This window comes from Pyxicephalus adspersus, chromosome 1, assembly GCF_032062135.1.
Source record: "Pyxicephalus adspersus chromosome 1, UCB_Pads_2.0, whole genome shotgun sequence".
NCBI lineage: Eukaryota > Metazoa > Chordata > Amphibia > Anura > Pyxicephalidae > Pyxicephalus > Pyxicephalus adspersus.
The window spans coordinates 79,276,500-79,297,056 of NC_092858.1; the positions used below are offsets into that span (position 1 = coordinate 79,276,500).

The window sequence follows — 20,557 nt, forward strand, 5'->3', positions numbered from 1 at the left end:
CAGTTCTGTGTAATATGTTGGTGCTTTATTAGGAAAAGTAAATATTAATGATATAACAGCAAAAGCACAAGACCTCCAAATTTATAAACAGTTCGGACACTGCTGTGTATAAACATATCAGCCTGTTTATATCATCAATAATCTTCATGTATTCCTTTACTATAATGCACAAAAACAGGGAAAAATTTTATGGGATATTTAAAAAAAATGTTGAAAAGTCTTTGTCAAAAATGTAGGTTATTTCTTCAAGGGCTCAAAACTTTACATATTGTCTGGATTATGACCATCACCTGGTGGTCCAAGGGAACCCCCTACTAAAATCTGCATGGTATAGTTATGTCCTCCTAAAAATTTATAAAATAGAACCTAGAAATCCTGTTATATGGTGGCAAAGCTTTGTATATATATCGTGATTCTAGGTTTGTCACCCAATCACATTTACTTGTTAGCTTGTCACATTAGTTGAGATTACAGGTAAATACAGGTAGTCCCAGGTTATGGACATCCGACATAAAGACGCCTCCTAGATACGAACAGGGCTTCCCTGCTCGCTGTGTGCAGAATGGAGGCTTGAAGGGGAATGGGGCAGTTTGCATGACTTGCAGAAGAAACCTCACAGCTGAGGTTGTGGGTGATCTTAGGGGGTTGAGCTCTTTCTGCAGCCTCTTGTAACTCTCTAATGACCAAGACAAACTCTGCAGTTGTTTATTTTGCATATCAAAGCACAGCTTGCTCCAGAAGTTAATGAATGTCTAGGCTCCATACATTTATTTATTTATTTAATTTGATTTGTTTGTGATTAACTCAGGATTTTATACAGTAACTGACACAATGCTGTCTAATAATATGTTGAGACAAACATCTGTCCTAATTGCATTTATTAAAAAAATGTACATGTTCTGACTTACATACAAATTCCGCTTAAGAACAAACCTACAGTCACTATCTCCTATGTAACCCGGGGACCACCTGTATTTTATAGGGCCGTGTATTCTCAAGAATCTGGCAAACGGGTTAAAATTCAGTTGAATGCAATATATTGCAGTTTTTAAGCCTAGCTTCAAAAAAATTGTCAAACTAAGAACCCACTACCAGATGCCTAAGATTAAGAAAAAAGTTTCATTTATATGCAATCAGATTTGAGGTTTCATATTTGCATCTATCACAGCCCATGTATCAGATAGCAATCTGAGTGAAGATCAGAAATTACCTTTTACCTGTATATGTAAAAAATGACGTAAAAATGCTTGTATGTTCACATACTTGCTTTAACAGTTCACAGTATGCCAGTTTTTAATTAATAGAGTAGCACTGTACACTAATTGCAGTCACTGTAACATCAAACATTGTGGCCAACAATGCAGCACAACTGAAGCTGACTGTGCCAATGTAAATGAAGAAGATAAAAGTAGGACATAAATGTCCTTAGCCCTACCAAGCCATTCATGTACTGTAAAGTCCAATTTACAGACTATACATAAACAGAATTTATTTGTATGCTTCCCCCATCTGTATTGTGAAAATACAACATGTTTTTATGTTTAAATTGAAAGACTTACAAGACATATGAGTTGTGATTATTGACTTGGCTTGATATCCAGGTACAATGCAGTTAAAAAAAAAAAGTCTATATGCATGCAAATATGTCTGAACTGGAACCAGAAAAACCAAATCCACAGATCATACAGATTTACATGCAAATATTAAGGAGAATGAAAGATATTTTGAATGTGTAACCCCTGGTCTCTCTTACCACCTGGTTTGGTGCTCAGGAAGCTACCAAAGATGTAATGGTGGAATGGTGGAATCCGCCAATCCTGATAGGGAATTCTCCCTCTATTAGGTAGTTATTACAAGCCAGCCATTAAAACAGGACCCACTCAGAAAAGATTGTCTGTAGGTGGGTTTAGAATTGGTTTGCATTCTAATGGTAGGGAGAGTGCATACCACTTTGGGCCCAAATCAGTCCCAGTTTCCTTACATAAGTCCCAATACCACTATTCTCTTTTGACTGCAGAATATACCTTTTATCATGCAAAACTATATTCATTGAGCTTCTGGACTGGCAGACAACAAAATGTATGAAAACCCTAATAACCCATAGTCACTGGAGGAGCTCAACATACTAGCAGGTTAAAAGACCTCTTTCGTTTACATGACATGAAATGTCTATATTTCTGGTTTTGATGGGCAAGCTATCTCCACAGGGTGTGCTTGTTTCTATTTTTTTATTTTGTTTACTACTATACTAGCTAAAATAAATTTTTGTTTTTCCATACTGTTGTAAATAATATTTTAAATATTCTATTCTATTCTATTACCAGAATCTTAGACACATCTAAGAATATATCTAAAAATGACTTGCTACTTTTTGTGGAAGTTCCTCCTAACTAACATTTGGATCTAAAGTGGCACGATTCATAGTAACGGGTAAGATAATGCAATCTTACAGAGAAAGGCAGAGCGTTTGTTGACTTTTATAGGTGGAGACCTGAACTTTATTACTGTGTACCTTGCATTACCTGTCAAGTAATATGAATGTTGTGGTGAAGCACAATCATATTTTACAAGCATTACAGTAATTCCAGGGTTCAATGTTTCATACCTGTACACAATAAGAAAACCCAACCCATATCATCTCAATTTATGAACTGATATCACTATCTATTACAGCAGTAAGGAAGCTGCACACTTGCATTTCTAGCAGCTAATGAAATAACAAGTGAAGGAGCAAGTGTACCATTCCTAACCACACAGAACAAAGGTTTCCTCAACAGACCAGCTGTACCTGTTTTGTTGTAAAATCACAGGAACAACAACTTCTTACCAAACCTTTAGTAAATAGAGATCTTGTAACCTAAAAAGTGCTTCTGGTCAGAACTAATTGTAAGGTTCAGTAGTGAGGTGGCAAGGTTATATCAATTAGGAAGAACTGGGCAGCACTTCATTTTAGGTGAATTTACGCTTAAAAGTTTCACCTCATCTCCATTAAAAGTTCCAAAAATACCCGTTAAGCCTGCCTAAAAGTCTACCTAAGAGCCAGTGTTGGTGGGCTTTTGCTAAATTTTTGGGTTTTTGACTCCTATATAGGTCTATGGGCATGCCTATAGGTTCAAAAGAGATTAGATTCACCAGTTAATAAATGCTGATTGATATCAGAAGCCACAAATACCACTGCCCAAAGACAGGTCCTGTAAATGGAGTACCAGTGATGTGTATTTAAATTCACTCTAAAACATTCTTTATTATTTAAAAATTTTAAGGAGGGGTACAGAAAAAAGAAAGGGAGGGGAAACATGAAAACATGAACAACGACATGAGAAAACATCAATGTGCAAACTTTGCATCAAAAGGTGAACTTCTCGGCAACCATTATAGTAGACCTAATATGCAAGACCAAAACTAATTTACCTTGTAAGAACATTTCTGGAAAACATATATTAGGAAGAAAAGTAGAAGGGTGGTGGGGGACAGAATACTCAAAAGGTGGTGGTGGGAGGGAGGGTTCCAAATGTGGTGGAGTTGCTCCGAAAGGGGAACCATATAAGCCTTCAAAAGCCCACCAAACAAAGGGAGTGCGGCGAGGCTGGATTAGGTAGGGAAACAAAAGGTGTATTTAAATTTACAGTGGAGTTGACCTTTTAGGAAAACCTGTAAGCTGTGTCTACTTGCACCACAGTGAGAAAGGAAAATGTTGCAGGATACATGACTCTGCATTGTTCGTTTGTATAACAAGCCTGAAGCTTGTCATTCAGCACCTAGTCACATCTAACAAGGACAAGGTTTTTGGGAAAAAAACATTTTGTTAAGCCACAATCTCCTTGGTAACTTATGCCCATTTTAATATGTGCTTTCATTCTATATTTCATATGGTGTTATTAAAGTAGAACTAAACCCAGTAACTCACTATCTGTGTTACAGCGTTGGGCGATGCCATCTTCCTTCTATTTTTCCTCTTCAGCATGATCTTTGGCCATCTTGATTGACAATATTTGAATGTCCCCCCTCTGCAATAATGATATGCATGATCCTACAAACTTAAAAGTTGAACTTTAGTGTCACTTTATTAGTGTTGTGAAATCCTGATATATCCCTGAGTATACTTTCACGCTATGTATTGTTCTGTGAATTTAGGAGCAGTGCCGCATTGTTGCCACACCGGAATAACAGAAAGCTATTTTAGATGGGCTTTACTGGTAGGTTTACCAGATATTTGTGGGACTTTCCAGGGGGAAGGGGGCAAGTGAAATCTATACAGAGATAGTTTATTGCTGAAGCACATATTTTTAATAGGAGACCAGCTGTGAATGTCCATTAGTGTACCATTATCATGGCTGCACAATAGACAATGCTGGTTACCTGCATTTATTATGTAAAGCATGGGCTTCAACTTCTATAAGAGCAGAGTGTATAGAAAACCTTTTTGGGAGAGTTTTCAGAGCTTTCAGTTGACTTTTTGAAGTCTTTAAAGTAACTTTCAGGATCAGTTTGTCAAACAGTTCTTAATGGGAGTGATGACTGTCCCTTATACAAGCTGCTAGTAGGGTTCAGCAATGCTTGAAGCTCCCTAAAAGTCTAATGAAGCCTCCTGATTAAAGTGGCATACTTTCCCATCATGTACAGTGTGTATAATGATTCAGGCACCTGTATAAGAGGGCGTGCTTCTGAAGGATGTAATGCTCACCTTCTCCTGTAGGTGGCAGTGTGTACGTGCAGTGTCCCCGCAGGCAGTACCCGGAAGAGGCTCGGTGCCATTGATTGGGGGTATTCGGTGCCCATGCTGGGGTACCTGGCAGCGGCTGCCCTGTGTGTGGCAGCGGTGTTCCTTGCACGCACAGACCTCAGGTTCTTGTCGGATGTGCCCGGCTTGAGCTATGTATTCTCTGAGCAATGTATGGTGAGCGGGGGCAGACTGATGACCAAGGAGGAGCTGTGCAGCTATGATGGGGGAGCTGGCAGTCCTGGGCTGTACCTGGCTGTGCTGGGACAAGTATTTGATGTACACAAAGGAAGCAAACACTACGGACCTGGGGGCTCCTACAGCTTCTTTACAGGTAGCAGCCTATGTAGGGCCCAGGATATGGGGGACATTAATCTGATGGATTGTGTTTATTGGATGTGCTGCAGGCTGTGCATCTCTCTATATAATAATAATGGTAGTGGGGAGGGCTGCGTAGTCCAGACATCTGCACAATGACTACACAGAAATCATAATATGCAAACAAGAGCAAACTATCACATTTGCCTATGGCTCTGTTCTATTGATTTTTGGCACGGGATGTTCAGTGAGCAATGTTGGAGCTGCCATTTCCGACTTGCTTGAAGGTGCATGCTCCAGATGTGTTCCTGACTATTCCTGGAACAAGCATTGCCCCCCTCTTTATACTTGTACCAGGATGGTGCCTAACTGATGCTGGGGTGAGATGGATGGCTTTGATCATTAAAACACATGGTGAATACATCTACCCACATGGGATTATGTGAAAATAAATCTGATCATGCTCTGCTTATATAAAGGAAATTAAAGAGAACCTAAACCAGGACCAGGAACCTGTCCTTGCAGCGTCCTCTGGGTCTATATTGAGTGGCCACTGATGAAGTCCTGTGCACAGAAATTACATTGTCTTCATCGTCTAGGTCTATTTGCAGCAATGCTGGGGATAGAGCCAAGCTCTACACCGCCAGTGTACCTCTCTATGTACCCCCCCCCCCCCCCCCTTGTTTGCTTGGGGCCCAAGCACTGTATATTGGGAAGCAGGGAGAGTGTGACAAATTTTCCCATCCCCCCAAAAAATTGGGTATATCCTGGCATTTCAGCAGCAGATCATGTTGGGGGAGAACAGTATTTGCAGGATGCTTACTCCATCTGCAATAAGGTTACCTATTACTTTGCCTAGTATGGATAAATAAGTGTTTGTTTCAACATATTTCATTGATTTCCTGGGTTGGAGGGCTGTGTTATATACCTAAATCTAAAGAAAGCACTGCTCTATCTTTTTAACTTTGTAAATCAAGTTACCAAAAGGGATAAAGGGATCTTTTACACTTATGCAGCTCCTGGGTATAGTGCAAACTGTTACTGAGCACCCAGGAGAGGCAAATCGCACAGCAATTTCTATGTTCATGCAGTTGGGATGCAGATTTTCAAGCATTGTCCACACAGTCAAAAAGTGGCTTGATGCTGTTGGGAACCATGCCCCGATCCGCTGCTGCTATATGCACTCCAATAGGAGAGGTTGGGATTGTAGGTATGCCCACAGCAGAACACTACAGTCTAAAATGGCCCCTAGGCTAGGTACACACTTCCAACAATTATCGTTAGAAAACGAACGATTACGACCGATCAACGGTTATGCAAGATTATACTTGAACAATCATATTGTGCACAATTCTGTGCATGTTTGTAATGATACGATCGTTCAAATATAATCCACCAATAGTGTACACACGCTAGATAAAATCGTTTGAACGATGCAGGGAGTGACGTAATGTGAATTGCAGAAACATGCACGATCACGGAACGACTGTACACACGATCGTCTGCCAATCAGATCCGCCGTGCTGATCGTTCATTTCCAACGGCAATCCTGGCTTGTCGGCATTGTTGGTCACTTTTTTTAGAACAATTTTTAGCCAATCAGTCGTTCGTCTCCAACGATAATTATTGGACACACGTGTGTTCGCAGCTTTAGGCAACTGAGGATGTTGAGTTTAGTTCCATTTATATAAAGTTTATCCCTTCAGTGGGTCTAGGCCTTTGCACACAAGTGAAATCCAGTAAAAGCCTTGTCCTTCAGAACAGGTAAAATAGTTTCCAGTTACAATGTTTATACTAGTTTGCTTTAGATTTCAGAAACAGTCTAGAGTAGTGGTCGCCATCCAGTGGAGAAGGACCCCGCTTGGGGGGGATCATACTGGCCAGAGCCACGGCCATGTTCCCCGTATGGATGGCAGGCTCAGGGAAGTGTGTGGATTGTGTCACTGGACACAATCCGCTCACTCTCCTAACACAGGCTCAGACCCGTGACCGGAGAGTGGGCAGGTTCTGGCATCATGTTGTCACTATGGGGGGGGGGGTCACTTTGAGTGACACCCGGCTCCCTGCACATGCACAGTCCGGAGCTGTTAATTTTAGTCCAAAAAGGTCCGCGACCACTGTTCTAGAAAATCAGGCTATAATAGAATATTTAAAACAATAATACAATACAAGTAATAAAAAGCCTTTAATTAACAATATACCACAAAGCTGACTAGATGACAGCAATGCTGTGATGTGTTATAGTGTCTTATATTGTATAATTTTATATAAATATGCCTTCTTTCTAACAGCAAGAGATGTGTCTCGAGCCTACGTAACTGGAGACTTCACAGAGAAAGGCCTTGTAGATGATGTATCAGAATTGTCACCCTCACAGATGTTGCACCTCCACAACTGGCTGAACTTCTATCAGAAGAATTATACTCCAGTCGGTAGGATTTTTTTACTTGTCCATAGGGTCCCCAAATGCACCAATTCACTATGAGGGTTTTTCGGTTGTTGGTTGGCTTTAATGGGAATTATAATCTTCCATCACCTTGAAAGCAATAGGTTGTCAAGTTCTAAGTTATATTTATTGGAAAAAAAAAACTTTTTTTTTTTTTTATAAAAAAATGTTTTTCTTTCAGGAAAGCTCATAGGGAGGTTTTATGATGAGAATGGAAATCCCACTAAAGCGTTAGAGGATGCATTAGCTATTATTGATGTTGGAATAAAGCTGAAGGAGCAGAGGCAAGAGGAGAACAAACAGTTCCCACCCTGTAATTCAGAATTCAGTGCTGGTGTCACTAAAGTGTGGTGTTCTAAGCACAGGTAAGAGTAAGCATTCGTGTGCCATACCCTAACAGAATAAAAGTGACCTGCATCATATAGCACAATATACACTGTGCAGAGGGGAAAAAAATCTTTGAAAGTTCACAAAAGAGGCAATAAAATGTAGCAGAATCTTGGAAGCCTGCTATTCTCCCAATGAATACACAGAAGATGTTTTGTAAACTGTTAGAAAATTATATATGTGTGTTGTGACATGGCTGACCCGTATTGGTGTGCCCAACGCACTTTTGGGATAGTCCTGTGCTGCAAATGTAAATAAAATAGTGCATGCATTATTTTTGTAGTGCAGTTTGGTAGGCTGCCCATATCTAGTAAACAGCAAAATGCACATTAATGCAGCTGCGTAGATGCTGGGCCTGAAAGCCTTTCTTGTGATCTTTGAGAATGAATTACTTCACATTCAGCTGTTTTTTTTTTAACACTTTTACTGTGTATTAAGAATATGAAATATGTGAATATATATATTTTATCATTTATAGTCTAGGTGTAGGTGAACTTGGTAACAATATCCACATTGACAGAAGTGTGGGATATTCCAGATAATTTAGAAGTTGAAAACTATGAATGAAGCAAACTTCCATTTTCTAAAGAAACTAATTCCTAGAAGTGGTATCTTGACAAATAATGAATTACCAAAAAGCTATGAACAAAACCTTTTACTTCTTATGGGAAATGTTAGCAGGTCCATTATGAATGCTTGCATGTCTCTGCTCATCATTGGTGAAAGACCAGTGTTTGTATGATCCACATAGGAATAGTATGTATGGTTTATAGTTTAAAGATTTTTTTCCCCTCTATTTTCTCTTTTACCTAGTGGTGGAATACAGAGGGACTGGATCGGCGTTCCCAGGAAATTGTATTTGGCTGGGTATGATGGCTATCGCTGTGTTTGTGTCCGGACAACCGGGCCTCCATCAGAAAATCTGGAAACTAAAGAACACAATGATAGAGGAGATCTAGATAATCCTTCTCTTCAGGAATATAAAGACTGTAATCCTTTATTTGACTGGTGTCTACTTATAGAATAAGAAGTTCAAACTGGAAACCTATTAAGAAATGACAACAGACTGACTACTTTAAGCAATGAACAACAGAAAGAAATAATGTTTCACACTGATAGCAATATAAAGAATATGTGCTAAATTTCAACCAATGCTATTGAGCCTTTTGAGTTGTTTATTAAGAATAAACTTTTTTTTATGTGATTTTGTGACCTACCTGCAGTGAAGTCAAATGTGTTGTTACTATGTTTTCTATGTGATTCATGGTATGTGTTTCTGTCACTCAGTTTACTACTTTTAAGCAGCACTGTTCGTTCATTGAAAAGTCGACGAACCCACACATTAGAAATGCTGCCATGAAGATATTTGTCAAGTGATACACTTAGATTAGATAGATTCAGTTAACAGTCAGGGCTAGTTCTGTAGATAAGCAAAGGTTTATGGGTTAAAGTAGGAATCCTATAATTAGGCACAAACACTTGGGTTGATAATTGGGCAGTCTTCCAGGAAAAATGACAGCTGAAAACAAGTGCAGTACTAGTTGAAACATCGTATGGCAATTTAATAGAGCATTGAAAAGCATATAACCAAGACTATGGACTTACATTGCATAATATGTTCACGCCATATAAATACTGGCTAATAATGGTTCAGTTTCCTAAACTCAGACTAGAAAAATATAAATAGTTCTAAAACGTTTAGTAAGGCGGAAAGGCAAACTTTTAGCCATTTGTGGGATTTAGAGGCAGGACATGCATCATCCTGGACAAAGTAGAGCAGCTCATGTAAAGAAATATTTAAAGTTCCCTGCAGGAGGGTCACAAACAGCTGCACAATGTCCATCACTTAAAGCTACAGAGAAAATGTAGGAGTCTTTAATCTCCCTATGGGGGCCAAATATTCTTGGTTGCTATGGGCTTCTACCCTTTTTAAATTTGCAGAGAGGGCACAAATAGCAACTAGTATGGTAGTTATTCGGGCTGGGAGAAGATATAATTAGCGTCTTTATTAGTGGTTCACATCTCTGGCATAATTTGCTGCAACTAAAAGTAAAATACACATCACACCACTTTCATATTTCACCTGTTCGGTCTTCCAAAAAGAACAGATAAAGCCATGAGAACTGTAAGTTAAAAAAAATCAAATCCTTTTTTTGCTGTGATGTACACTTTATATTTTAAAGGATGTGTTTTGGATAGACTTAAGAAAAAGAATGAGTAACTGGTGAGGGTGAAGTGAGCTGAAACCATTATAATGTGAGAATTACCCCCACAAACAGCTGTTACCAGAACAAGTGTCCTCATTGCTAGATTTTCCCGCCACTCTTGTGGAATGAAAGCACGGGAAATGTTAGATTCCCTATCGCTTTCATTACATCATTAGTGTTAAAATGTATAACATATTCATCTTGTGTTACTGAGGCAGTCATCAAGTCACAAAATGTGAGGGATGAGGTCAGACATACTTGCCTATAAACCAGAGTGAGTTTTTCTTTTTAAATAATTTTTAAAATTATTCTGCACACTATGTGGAACATTTTTATTTTTTTTATGAAAATGACATTGTTTAGATTTAAACCACTGTAAGGTAGAAAAAGGAAATTGTAATTTATTAATAACCTGGATATCTAGAAAGAATATATGCAACTTTGCAATTGTTTATGTAGAAGCAGCACATTTTTGGTGCCGAATGCAATGCTGGTAACATTCCTTAATTCCCAAAATTTAATGTGTTTTTTTTTTATTTTGTGTAAAATGGTATAAAACCAAACTGATTACTTTTTTTTTTACCATCCTAGATAAATAACTAGATAATTTCAAAAATCAAAATGGTAGTGAAAATAGTTGCTCAATTCAGCCATATGGATAATGTGGAAAGAACTATCCATGCTCTAATATCTTGTGCTTTGCTGCAACCACTGTGGTCCACCATATACATACATGTCAGGCCGTAGTGTTTAGGCAACAAAGCCCTATACAGTATTCTCGGCTCAATGGAGCTCTGTGACTGGAGAAAAGTCACTCATGTGAACCTAACACATCACGTGACTGCGTTCTCCTTTAATTCCAGTGCTCTGCTTCATTAAACAAAGAACTCTTTTGGGCTCCCCACATTTTTTGCTACAAACTTTTATGCCACTGCTTTTAAAATAACATGCCTAAGTCTAATTTGATCAGAAGCCAGTTAACCCACAATTAACCCACACACTCATGATAACATACCACCTCCCTGTAGTAAGTCCTCAGTGGGAACTAAACCCACAACTGAAGTACATGTTTACTAGAATCAGTTATAGTGTAAACACATTAATGCATTCCAAAAAGCTTCAATCAGAAGCAGGATTATAGCTTGTGTCAACAGGCTTTTATTCACATCAGAACTGCTTCTTACTCATACAAGTCAATGATATTGCAAAAGCAGTTTGAAGCAAGCTGATGCACCATTGAATGTCAACTGCAAGTCAAATGAATGTTACTATGAACAATCTCAGAAGAGTTTCACACTGATCTCCAATGCAAATAAAATGTAGCTGGAAACAAGCAGCACTTTAAGAACTTAGTTCCTTAGACACAGTTCTTAAATGGCAGAATGTTTTGGTTAAAATTTCATACCATGGTATAGTGACGCTGGGCTAACCATGCACCCAAAATAAATAAAATTAGTTTTGAGTGGAACTTTTATACAAATAGCGTATTCAATAAAAAAAATATAAAAAATACAATACATCCACGCAGCTTGGATATTTATTTTTTGTATATCAAATGATTAGGCTTAACATAATTTTTCCTTAGATGTTAGTGTTTAAACAATTTCATAAGTGTTAGGTTTTATGACACAAAGCACTTCGTATTCTGACGGGATGAGAAAAATATATGCGTGCGTGGTTGGGAAGAGCAGATGCGAAGTAAACATAATGATACAGGACTATACTGACCCATTTGCTAGGAGCAAGTATGCTGAAACCCAATTAAATATATGGATGGGGTGCTCTGAATAAGATGGGTATACCAAATGAGGAAAGTGCTACAAAGATTCGTATATAGTGTTGGTTATAAAGCTTATATTGTAAGGCCACAATTAAACTGGCTTTCCTTAAAACTGAACCCTGTATTACAAAATGCTCCTTACAGATTCTCCACCTGAAGTCAGGGGTACAGTACAGAAATTTACAGGTGATGGACATGATTTGAAGACAATGTCAATGGAGGGGAGAGGAGTCTGAAAAACTCTACAAGGGCTGACAAATGACTCGAGTGTTGATCCCATGGCTCAGTCTTCTGTCAAGTCTTCATCAAGGTTGCCTTTTTCCAAACTAGTACACATTTTGCACGGACTTAAAAAGACGGCATCCAGTTAGTATCTAATAAAGCCTATACAGGTACAATCAAATTGTTTATACTGGAATATATCATGAAATGGTCCTTGAAGAAGTGCAAACGTCTGCAGCTCAACTTGACAGTCTTCAGAGAAAGCTGCCTTCCTTCACAAAGCAATTTGTTTCCAACCAAATGTACTAAGAAACTCCGCCCAGAGTCAACACATCAAAGCATATGTTGCAAACCCGAACTGGTTTATTTAAGTCAAACTTGATAATCGGAATCTCTTTAGTTGAGCACTTGTGACACAAAAGCCGTCCACAATGTCGACTGCAGGGAGAAAAAAAACAACACATCATTCATTTAACCTATACACAGTATAGTATAGTATAGTATTACTATTAACAGAACAACTTTAAAATTAAATTGACTGTGTCTCCGCTCTAAAACAAAGTTACCCATCTGTGCACAATCTTCTCTTGAGTGTACACTGAGCTGTGCATGTGCAGTTCAGTGTATTATATCAGCATAGCTGGCTGCTGGGAATGAATGAACTTCTGTGCACGGGAGTTACATCAACCTGGCCTAGTCAATCAAAATGACCAATCAAGAGGACTGGGTGAAGATGTTGAAAAAAAGGTAGAGAGGTACCAGAGGTAACACTGAGGTCAATTTAGTTAAAAAAAACAAAATTGTAAACAAGCAGGTACTATTTTTTTTTTTTTTTTTGAAGAGAGACATACTGTAAAAGTCTTCTAAAATAAAGAACCTGCCTGCTCAGGATTTTTTATTGTAAAGTTTAGTTCCCTTTACAATGGGATCTGCCACCAAGCAACACACTTAATGTGAGAGTCTTCAGATGAAGGGTTTTATTCTTGAACTACAAAGGAATGCTCTAATTCAGAAACATAGCTTCACTATATTGGACGTTGCTTTAAATGCAGCCCAGGAGTGAGGAGGCTGCGGCATTCTTAAGTTTTTTGCTCAAAAGAGATTTTCTTTAAATATGTTTTTAATATTATTGGCCTGCTAGTACAAATATTTGGGGCATGCTAAGTTTTGTTAGGATAGATGAAGAGCTAAGAATCTTACCAGTGATGTTTTCTTGTGGTGACTCCAAACTTGGCTGCACACTCATAGCAATTGGAGCCATCACACCATGGAGGCTCCTGAGATAACATATCTGGAGAGGAGAAAAAAAAGGTAAAAGGGCATAGGTAGAATATTAGGAAACATTACACAAGGCAGGGTCTCCGAGTATCACATCTAGATGAGTAAAGCCTGTGCATTGAACATGGGTATTAATACAGCAAATCTTGATGAGAGCTGTCAAATGGTATTGCAGATACTGTGCATGCTTTGCAAGGGTTTATGTGATGTTAATGCTTCCTAGCAGCCACTGTCTCTAGTAAGGGAAAGAAATTATGGTGTGCATGGTTTAGGCATCCCATTACAATTTCACTGGTGGTAGGCAAACACCCACAGTTTTCCCATTGTATTTACCACATAATTTGCTACCAGAAATGGGATGGTAATACATGAGCACTCCTAAAGCAAGAAAACCAAACACAAAATGAACATAAGACATACCCCGATATGTATCCAACATATGTGGCATGGCAAAACTGATGGAAAACATAAAATGGACACAAGACATGACCTGAAAAGGTATCTATTGTAACTTAAAAAAAGGAGCTTATGAGTAAATAACTGGGTGTACAATAAACACCAGAAAGAGTATGAGATGTATCTAAGGCATTACCGGGTCTAGAAGAGAATTACCTTCTTCCATATTTCATAAGTTAACCAAACATCTTAAAGAGACTCTGTCAGTATATCTTGTAAGAGCTGCCTGACTTGTTTGAAAAGAAATGTTCTGGAGCTCTGTCTATCAGGTGGCCAATATGAGATATGAATATGCAAAAGTTTTAGGAGGAGATAAGATCCAGGGGCACACTTGGCATCTATTACAAGCTATGCAAGCTGCTTGCTTTATCAGGGGGCTGGGATTACTTTCGGCCTAGGATTCAACCTTTGAACAATCCTATTGCCCTAATCCTATAGTTTACAGACAGGGGGCATCATTCCTGAAAACTCCAGGTTTAAGCAAATAACCCTTAAGGCTCCTCAAGTATTTATTAGGAATATCACAGGCAAAGTGTAAGCCCCTGGAGAAAGCATGCAGCTGGCATGAAAAATGCTTGTTTACTGGGTTTTTAAAAAAAACAAAAAACCTTTTAGTTAATAAACTTTTGCAGTAAAAAGCAATAAAAGTTAAGCGGCCCTACATCGTATCATTTTTTTAAACTATGCAATTATGGACACATGGGCAAAAAATCTGTACCTATAAAGAAGACAGAAATGAGCGGTTTCCAGTGGTAACCTATTTGTCTGCAAAATGCATGGTTTGCATGAAAAAAAGGGGAGCTTTTGTGAGAGTCTCAGCTATCAGCCAATTTATTTAAAAACACTCTAGGCCACAATGGCCCTGAGTATTCATTCTTAGGAGCGATAACACTAAAACAGCACTTTGAATCAACTTACCTAGAAGTCTAAAGAGAAGCTGTTTAGTGGCAACTTGATAGTTGAATATGTTGATGCCTTGGTTGTTGTTCACCCCAAGCCTAGCGCCAGCTTTTACAATGGCTCGGCAAAGATTTGCATTTCCTTTTATATAGGCCAAGAGTAGCACTGTGAAGAAAATGTGGTTCAAAATGAATGTCAACATTCAAATCAGAAAATTAACCATATTTAAAAAACAAACCAAAAGTTATATTTAAAATATAATTCATAATTTAATTATTAAATACACTGGGGAGTTATAGGCATCCTGTGTGACAATCTAAAGAGGTCTTCAATCCATTTACTATGTGATGCAGTTAAATCAACATTTGGAATCAGCCAAACACTTCCTTGTTTATGTTTCTCATGTTTTCCTTCCCAGACATTGTAGCCAAAAGTGGATGCTGAACCAAAAAGCGGTGCTCCAAGTGTGGCCAGCTGCTGAATAACAAGTACAGGTTGACATTCAAAAATTGGGCCATCGATAATCCGGATCCTTCAGTTTTCCGGCATGGATTTCAGAGCGCATTTTCAAATTTACACTGTATTCTGGAGGCACCGTTTATGTTTTGATGGTGCTGTACTCCAGAATCAGCCGTTAGGTCTTGCTTTTCCTCCACAAATTGAAGCTGTTCCTATTACTGAGGATGCTGTTGCTGTCAGTCATGAAGATGATCATCCTGACAGCCCATCTGCTATTTAGCTTCTTTTCGAAGGTACAGTAATGATTACAATTCTGAGGCACTATTTTGTTAAGTTGAACTAAAATTCTGTAAAACTGTTTTATTTAGTTGGTGAACATTAAAATTTCATTTGCTTTTTATTTAGTGTCATTTTTAGCTTAAAATATACAGCATATGTAACCTTTAAAATTCCGGAATTTTCAAAAATCCAGCACTCCACAGGTCCGGAATTTTGAATCTCACCCTCCAACAGTCCCGCGACATCTTTAAAATCAGAAAAAGTGCATCTGCGTTTGCGTTGTTCCTCGTGATAGGAAGCTGCATGACGTGCACTTTACTGGCGGGCTCAACAGATATTTGTAAAGTTTTGCAAGGGAAAAGATTTCAATGGAATGCTACTTATGGTAGGCCACAGACCATAGTTTTATTTCAAAAGGTGAAGAAGGACTAACATGACTTTTCTTTTTAAGCATCAATGCTTGTCCCTTCCTTGTTGTATGTGGTTTTGAAGATAGTGGGTTTAGAAGAAAGAATAGATCTTGGTTTATGTATTTGTCAGTTTAGTTTGTTGATCACTTGTGTTTAGGAGATTAGAATACAGTTTCCTGACCAGAGGCAAGTGCATTGCATTGGACACTGTGGAGAGGCTGCTTCTTTAGGGAGCCACAGAGCCATGTAAGAGTAACAATACAACTTAATTAAAACAGACAACTTTATTCAGCACACATAATGTGGCATAAATCGGTTAAATTTTCAAATACCTGTGTTTCCCTCGGAGTCTGGTTTGTCCAGGGGGTATTCTGGCATACATTCAAGGAAGAGTTCAAATATGGCTGCCGCATTTTCCTTCCCATACTGCCCCAAAATATGCATTGGAGATTGGCCCCTGACAAGGATGAATAAATAGTTTACTACACAATGTTAAGGTAACAGAAAATCTAAGCAACCGTCACAGTTAACAGTTAAAGCTATACAGGAAACAATAAAAACTGTGCACTGTTACAAACGCCACTCATTTTACAGTAAATGCTAGATTATTGTATAATGCATTATGGCATGATTCTGTAAAACATCTTCCAATAGGGATAAATTCAACAATTGTTTGCACCTGGGAACACAAGACAGAACTTTGTAAAGCTTGGATTCAGGGAATTAGGAAAATAAGGGTAACCGCAAAACATGGTATGCAAGATGAAAGCCAAAAAGTAAATCCTGTCTGCAGGCAGACCATGTCTCTGGAATAACATGCAATATTTTGGGTTTTCAACTAGAGTGTACAGTATATATAAACTAATATTTTTGCAAGTCCTTCTCCATTACTGTTACTTATTCACAGTAAAAATAGAACATTTATCTTTCTTTCATTTGCCCAGAAGAAAATGACATTTATAAAACCCAAATTAGGGTAAGTGTTGGACCTTCAGCACACTGGCAACATGGTTCACTGAAAGGAATGGAGGAACATGTAAACTCTTTAAAGATTATATGTCTAGATAATACCAAAATACTCTTCTAGTGAATTCATGACAAGTTACAGCAGCGTTATCCCCAGCCCCTTTTAGCTGGGTGCACCACCCAGAATTTCTTAATAATCACCCAGCTGTTTTTGGGTGGGTACTGAAAAGTGGGGTCACAATACAGGGGTCACTACCCGCCTACAGCTTCTTCCCACCCAGATTAAAGTGAAATTAAAGTTAAAATTCAAAACAACAAAAAAACAAATTTGTCTTTACTACCGCAGATCCCACGATCCCTCCAGATCCCTCCTGTATTTGCATGAGATCCGAAAATTTCTTTTTTCAATGACTGAAAAGCCCTCCTTCTGTGCATGCCCGATACCAGGGATGTACAGGAGGAGCAGCCCAGTTGGTAAAGACAGAAGGGGAGGGGCATTTATAAAAAAAAAAAAAAAAAAAAACACAAACAAAAAAAGCAAACACATTTTTACCTTATATAGAAGGGTTATTTACCCTTCTACATAAAGTAAAACTTGGGATGATAGGTCCATTTTAAATACATTTCTGGGTAGAATACTGTACTGGATTACAAGTTTAAACCATACAGTGCGATAGTGATATCTTGCCTTAAATTAAGTGCTTCTGCATCAATATTGCACTCCGTTAAAAGACAACGAATATTGTTCAACCGACCATGCATGACTGCAAGATGAAGAGCTGCAAAGATACACAGAACATAAGACACAGCATACAAGAAATATTCTGTATGGTATAATTTATGGCTACACTTCTGGGAGTATTCAAATGGCTGGTCCCATCCACTGTCTCCTATTGTCTCACAATTGTGTTCTTATTACCATTGAGCCCAGGAGATGGAACCCAAGAATACAGCACAAACCAAGCATTCATTCATACTACATTTTTACACATATTTGTTCATTTGATTGACAAAAAAGCTATCAGCTGTTTTTTTTAAAATATCAAATGAGGGAATTATAAAGGCATTAAATGTCTTTAAAATTATATCAAAATCATTTTGCTATGCAAAGTGGTTAAAAAGTAATCGTTGATTAAATTAAATTTAATAAACATGCTAACTTTTTTATATGGGTTGATTATGAAGGTTTTGATTACCCAGTGATGTAAAGGAGTTACATGGTTAAGTATGTAACCAGAAAAAAAACTACATTGATGATGTCTGTTTACCATTATTGCCGTTTTCATCTGTTGCTGCAAAATCAACGTTGTTCTCCAACAGTACAGAACAGATGGTGGGCAAATCCTGCTGTGCTGCAAGGTGAAGGGCAGTCTGACGATGCTTTGTCAATTCATTTACCTTGGCACCTGCAAGGAGCTACCAAAGCACAACACCAGTAGTAAAGGTAAAGTTAGCTTGCAAAATACAAAAAGAATTGCAGCAATAACATTTTTAATGGTGACATTTTGTAAGACACACATGGGGTGGCCCTTACTGGTTTATACCAAAGATATTATTGATACAAAGGGAGAACAACACTTTCGAACATTTTTAACAAAAGGCAACAGTTCAGTTTATGGTAAAAAAAAAATACATTTTACTGTATAATTAACTTCTATTTTCACATACACACTGGTAGTACTCATAATCAACGATGGTTAGTGAGGTTAAGATAAATCTGACTGTTAAGCAAATCACATGCACATTTCATAGAAAATGCACCGACATGGAACTGAGCCAACCAAACTCTGCAAGTTGAAGTGTGTTATGTTTTTTGTGCATTAGGAAACGCTGGTTGTTGCCGTTGTTTATAATTTGTCTTCTTCATTTTTATCCTACTTCTCATCCTGTAAGTTCAGTTAACTATTAGACGTAAGCTATAAAATATATAATGCCCTACACAAAAAAATGGTAATTGCTCTGATTTATAATTTTAGGTTTGTGCACATACCAAGTTTCGGACGATAATTTCTGATCCAGCTTGCACAGCTAGATGAAGGGGAGTTAACTTGGAGGCATCCTGGACTCTTGAATTGACATTGGCATGTACACTGATCAGAAAAAGTACACTCTCAATGTCAGAATTCTGCACTGCCACATGCATGAAGTTCCTTCCTTTGTTATCCACCTAAAATGAAAGACCAAAACATTAATTAGAAAAAGGCAAAAAGTACTACCTGACTGACAGGTAAAAGGGTAAAACATTATCACTCCTAGTAAAAAGTAATAACTTGCTCTGACTAATTTAGAGCCATTTTAATTGAAACAATTATGTGTTATAAAGCATTCTAATAATCAATATTATAAAGTAATTTGCACTTAGGTTACAATGGCCCTTTACGTAGACATATACTCATATGTCAGCAAAAAAGCATGGGAAAGAAAAATGAGAAGTATCACAGGGGCCACAGAGGGACTTTATAATTTTTCTAATTATAAAGCATTTTTAATAATATCTCAATTATCCCACATAGATGCCCTCAGAGGCTTTTTCCCAGGTGTTTTGCCCAGTACTTGTGACTCCTCAGCCCACCTGTATTCAGCAGCATTAGTCTTCTAAACAAATTACAGCTGGGCAGCAGCATCCCCAGCAATAATGACCCCTAGCAAAAAGAGAGGGGTGAATCGCCCCAATGGCTCACAGACAACAATAAAACCTCAACTGGGTTAAAACCTACTAGTGCCTAGAAACACACCTCATGCAGAATACTTGTGTTTAAAGTTTTTTAGGGAAGAAGCCCTTCTCGTCACAAGCAAGTAAGTTATTATCAGACATAACCGTCTCAAAATCATGGCTCTAGCATGTAACCTAAAAGTCACATGATCTCAGTCTTCTATGCATAGAAAAGCATGCAAAAGTAAATAGAAAAATGGGACATCTTACCTGCTCGGCTGCTCCTGGCTCCCTTTTCAATATTGCCTCTGCCGCTTTATTGTTTTTGAATGTCATAGCGCAGGCAAAAGGGGTCATACCCTGTCTGTCTCGTACATTCAGTCTGATATCAGGATGTGAAATCATTAGCTGGATAATTACACTGTGCTGATTGCTAATGGCAATGTGAATTGGAGTTCTCCACTCTGAATCCTGCAACACATAGACAAAAACTCAAGTCACCTACAAAGGGAACTGTTTATGTTTTTCCCTCCAGTTTAGCACTCTAAATGTGCTTGTCATACAACGTTCCATTAACATTATACGAGGTTGTGCTGAGAAGTTCCTGGCTTTGTCCCCTTTCGGATGAAATAGAAAAACTGAGTCTAGGGGCATATGACAGCCTAATATCTTAGTATGTAGCTGTGCAAATATCAGGTCTTTGCAACTCCTAAAACTGTTTTTTCTTTTAGTGAGAAGCTGTGATGGCAGAAGCACAAGCAAGTTTCATGTCGTTGGAGTTACGGGCCGTCATGAAGTTCTTGTTTCTCCAGGGAAAGTCAGAAAAGGACATTCACACTGAGATGTCACAAACACTGGGGAAGAAGTGTCCTTCCTACAGCACTGTCATTTCAAGACTGGGCATTTCACCGAAGATGAGCTCCGCAGTAGATGCCCCCCAACCTCAAATGACCCGGCAACCTGCGATGCTGTCCATGAGCTGATTATTGAGGACCGGCGAATATCTGGAAAAAAGATAGCCCAGATACTTGACATCTCACGGGAGCGTGTTGGGTTTGTTATTACCACTATCCTAG

At 38.3% G+C, this 20,557-nt stretch overlaps 2 protein-coding genes across 2 annotated transcripts in view; one reads left to right on the plus strand and one right to left on the minus strand.

The window, feature by feature from the left end:
* Nucleotides 1-4,726: 4,726 nt before the first annotated feature.
* Nucleotides 4,727-9,087, plus strand: CYB5D2 (cytochrome b5 domain containing 2). The gene is made up of 4 exons (XM_072415649.1): nucleotides 4,727-5,054; nucleotides 7,330-7,470; nucleotides 7,666-7,849; nucleotides 8,685-9,087. The coding sequence occupies exons 1-4, from the start codon at nucleotides 4,778-4,780 to the stop codon at nucleotides 8,896-8,898; spliced, it is 816 nt and encodes a 271-aa protein (XP_072271750.1). The 5' UTR covers nucleotides 4,727-4,777; the 3' UTR covers nucleotides 8,899-9,087.
* A 2,510-nt stretch (nucleotides 9,088-11,597) lies between these two features.
* ANKFY1 (ankyrin repeat and FYVE domain containing 1) overlaps nucleotides 11,598-20,557 on the minus strand; it is a 33,373-nt gene continuing 24,413 nt past the window's right edge. The window contains exons 18-25 of the mRNA XM_072415661.1: nucleotides 19,752-19,952; nucleotides 18,819-18,995; nucleotides 18,097-18,244; nucleotides 17,517-17,607; nucleotides 16,195-16,319; nucleotides 14,733-14,879; nucleotides 13,281-13,371; nucleotides 11,598-12,518 (exon numbers count right to left, since the gene is read on the minus strand). Coding sequence (XP_072271762.1) covers nucleotides 12,386-12,518; nucleotides 13,281-13,371; nucleotides 14,733-14,879; nucleotides 16,195-16,319; nucleotides 17,517-17,607; nucleotides 18,097-18,244; nucleotides 18,819-18,995; nucleotides 19,752-19,952 — 1,113 coding nt within the window. The 3' untranslated portion in view covers nucleotides 11,598-12,385. The remainder of the gene's footprint in view (nucleotides 12,519-13,280; nucleotides 13,372-14,732; nucleotides 14,880-16,194; nucleotides 16,320-17,516; nucleotides 17,608-18,096; nucleotides 18,245-18,818; nucleotides 18,996-19,751; nucleotides 19,953-20,557) is intronic.

Bases quoted from the DNA above. Each gene is read 5' to 3' on its own strand.
- CYB5D2 (XM_072415649.1), top strand. From the start codon at position 4,778: ATGCTGGGGTACCTGGCAGCGGCTGCCCTGTGTGTGGCAGCGGTGTTC. The intron at 7,471-7,665 runs GTAGGATTTTTT...TTTTTCTTTCAG, and splicing joins GAAGAATTATACTCCAGTCG to GAAAGCTCATAGGGAGGTTT. The intron at 7,850-8,684 runs GTAAGAGTAAGC...TCTTTTACCTAG, and splicing joins GTGTGGTGTTCTAAGCACAG to TGGTGGAATACAGAGGGACT.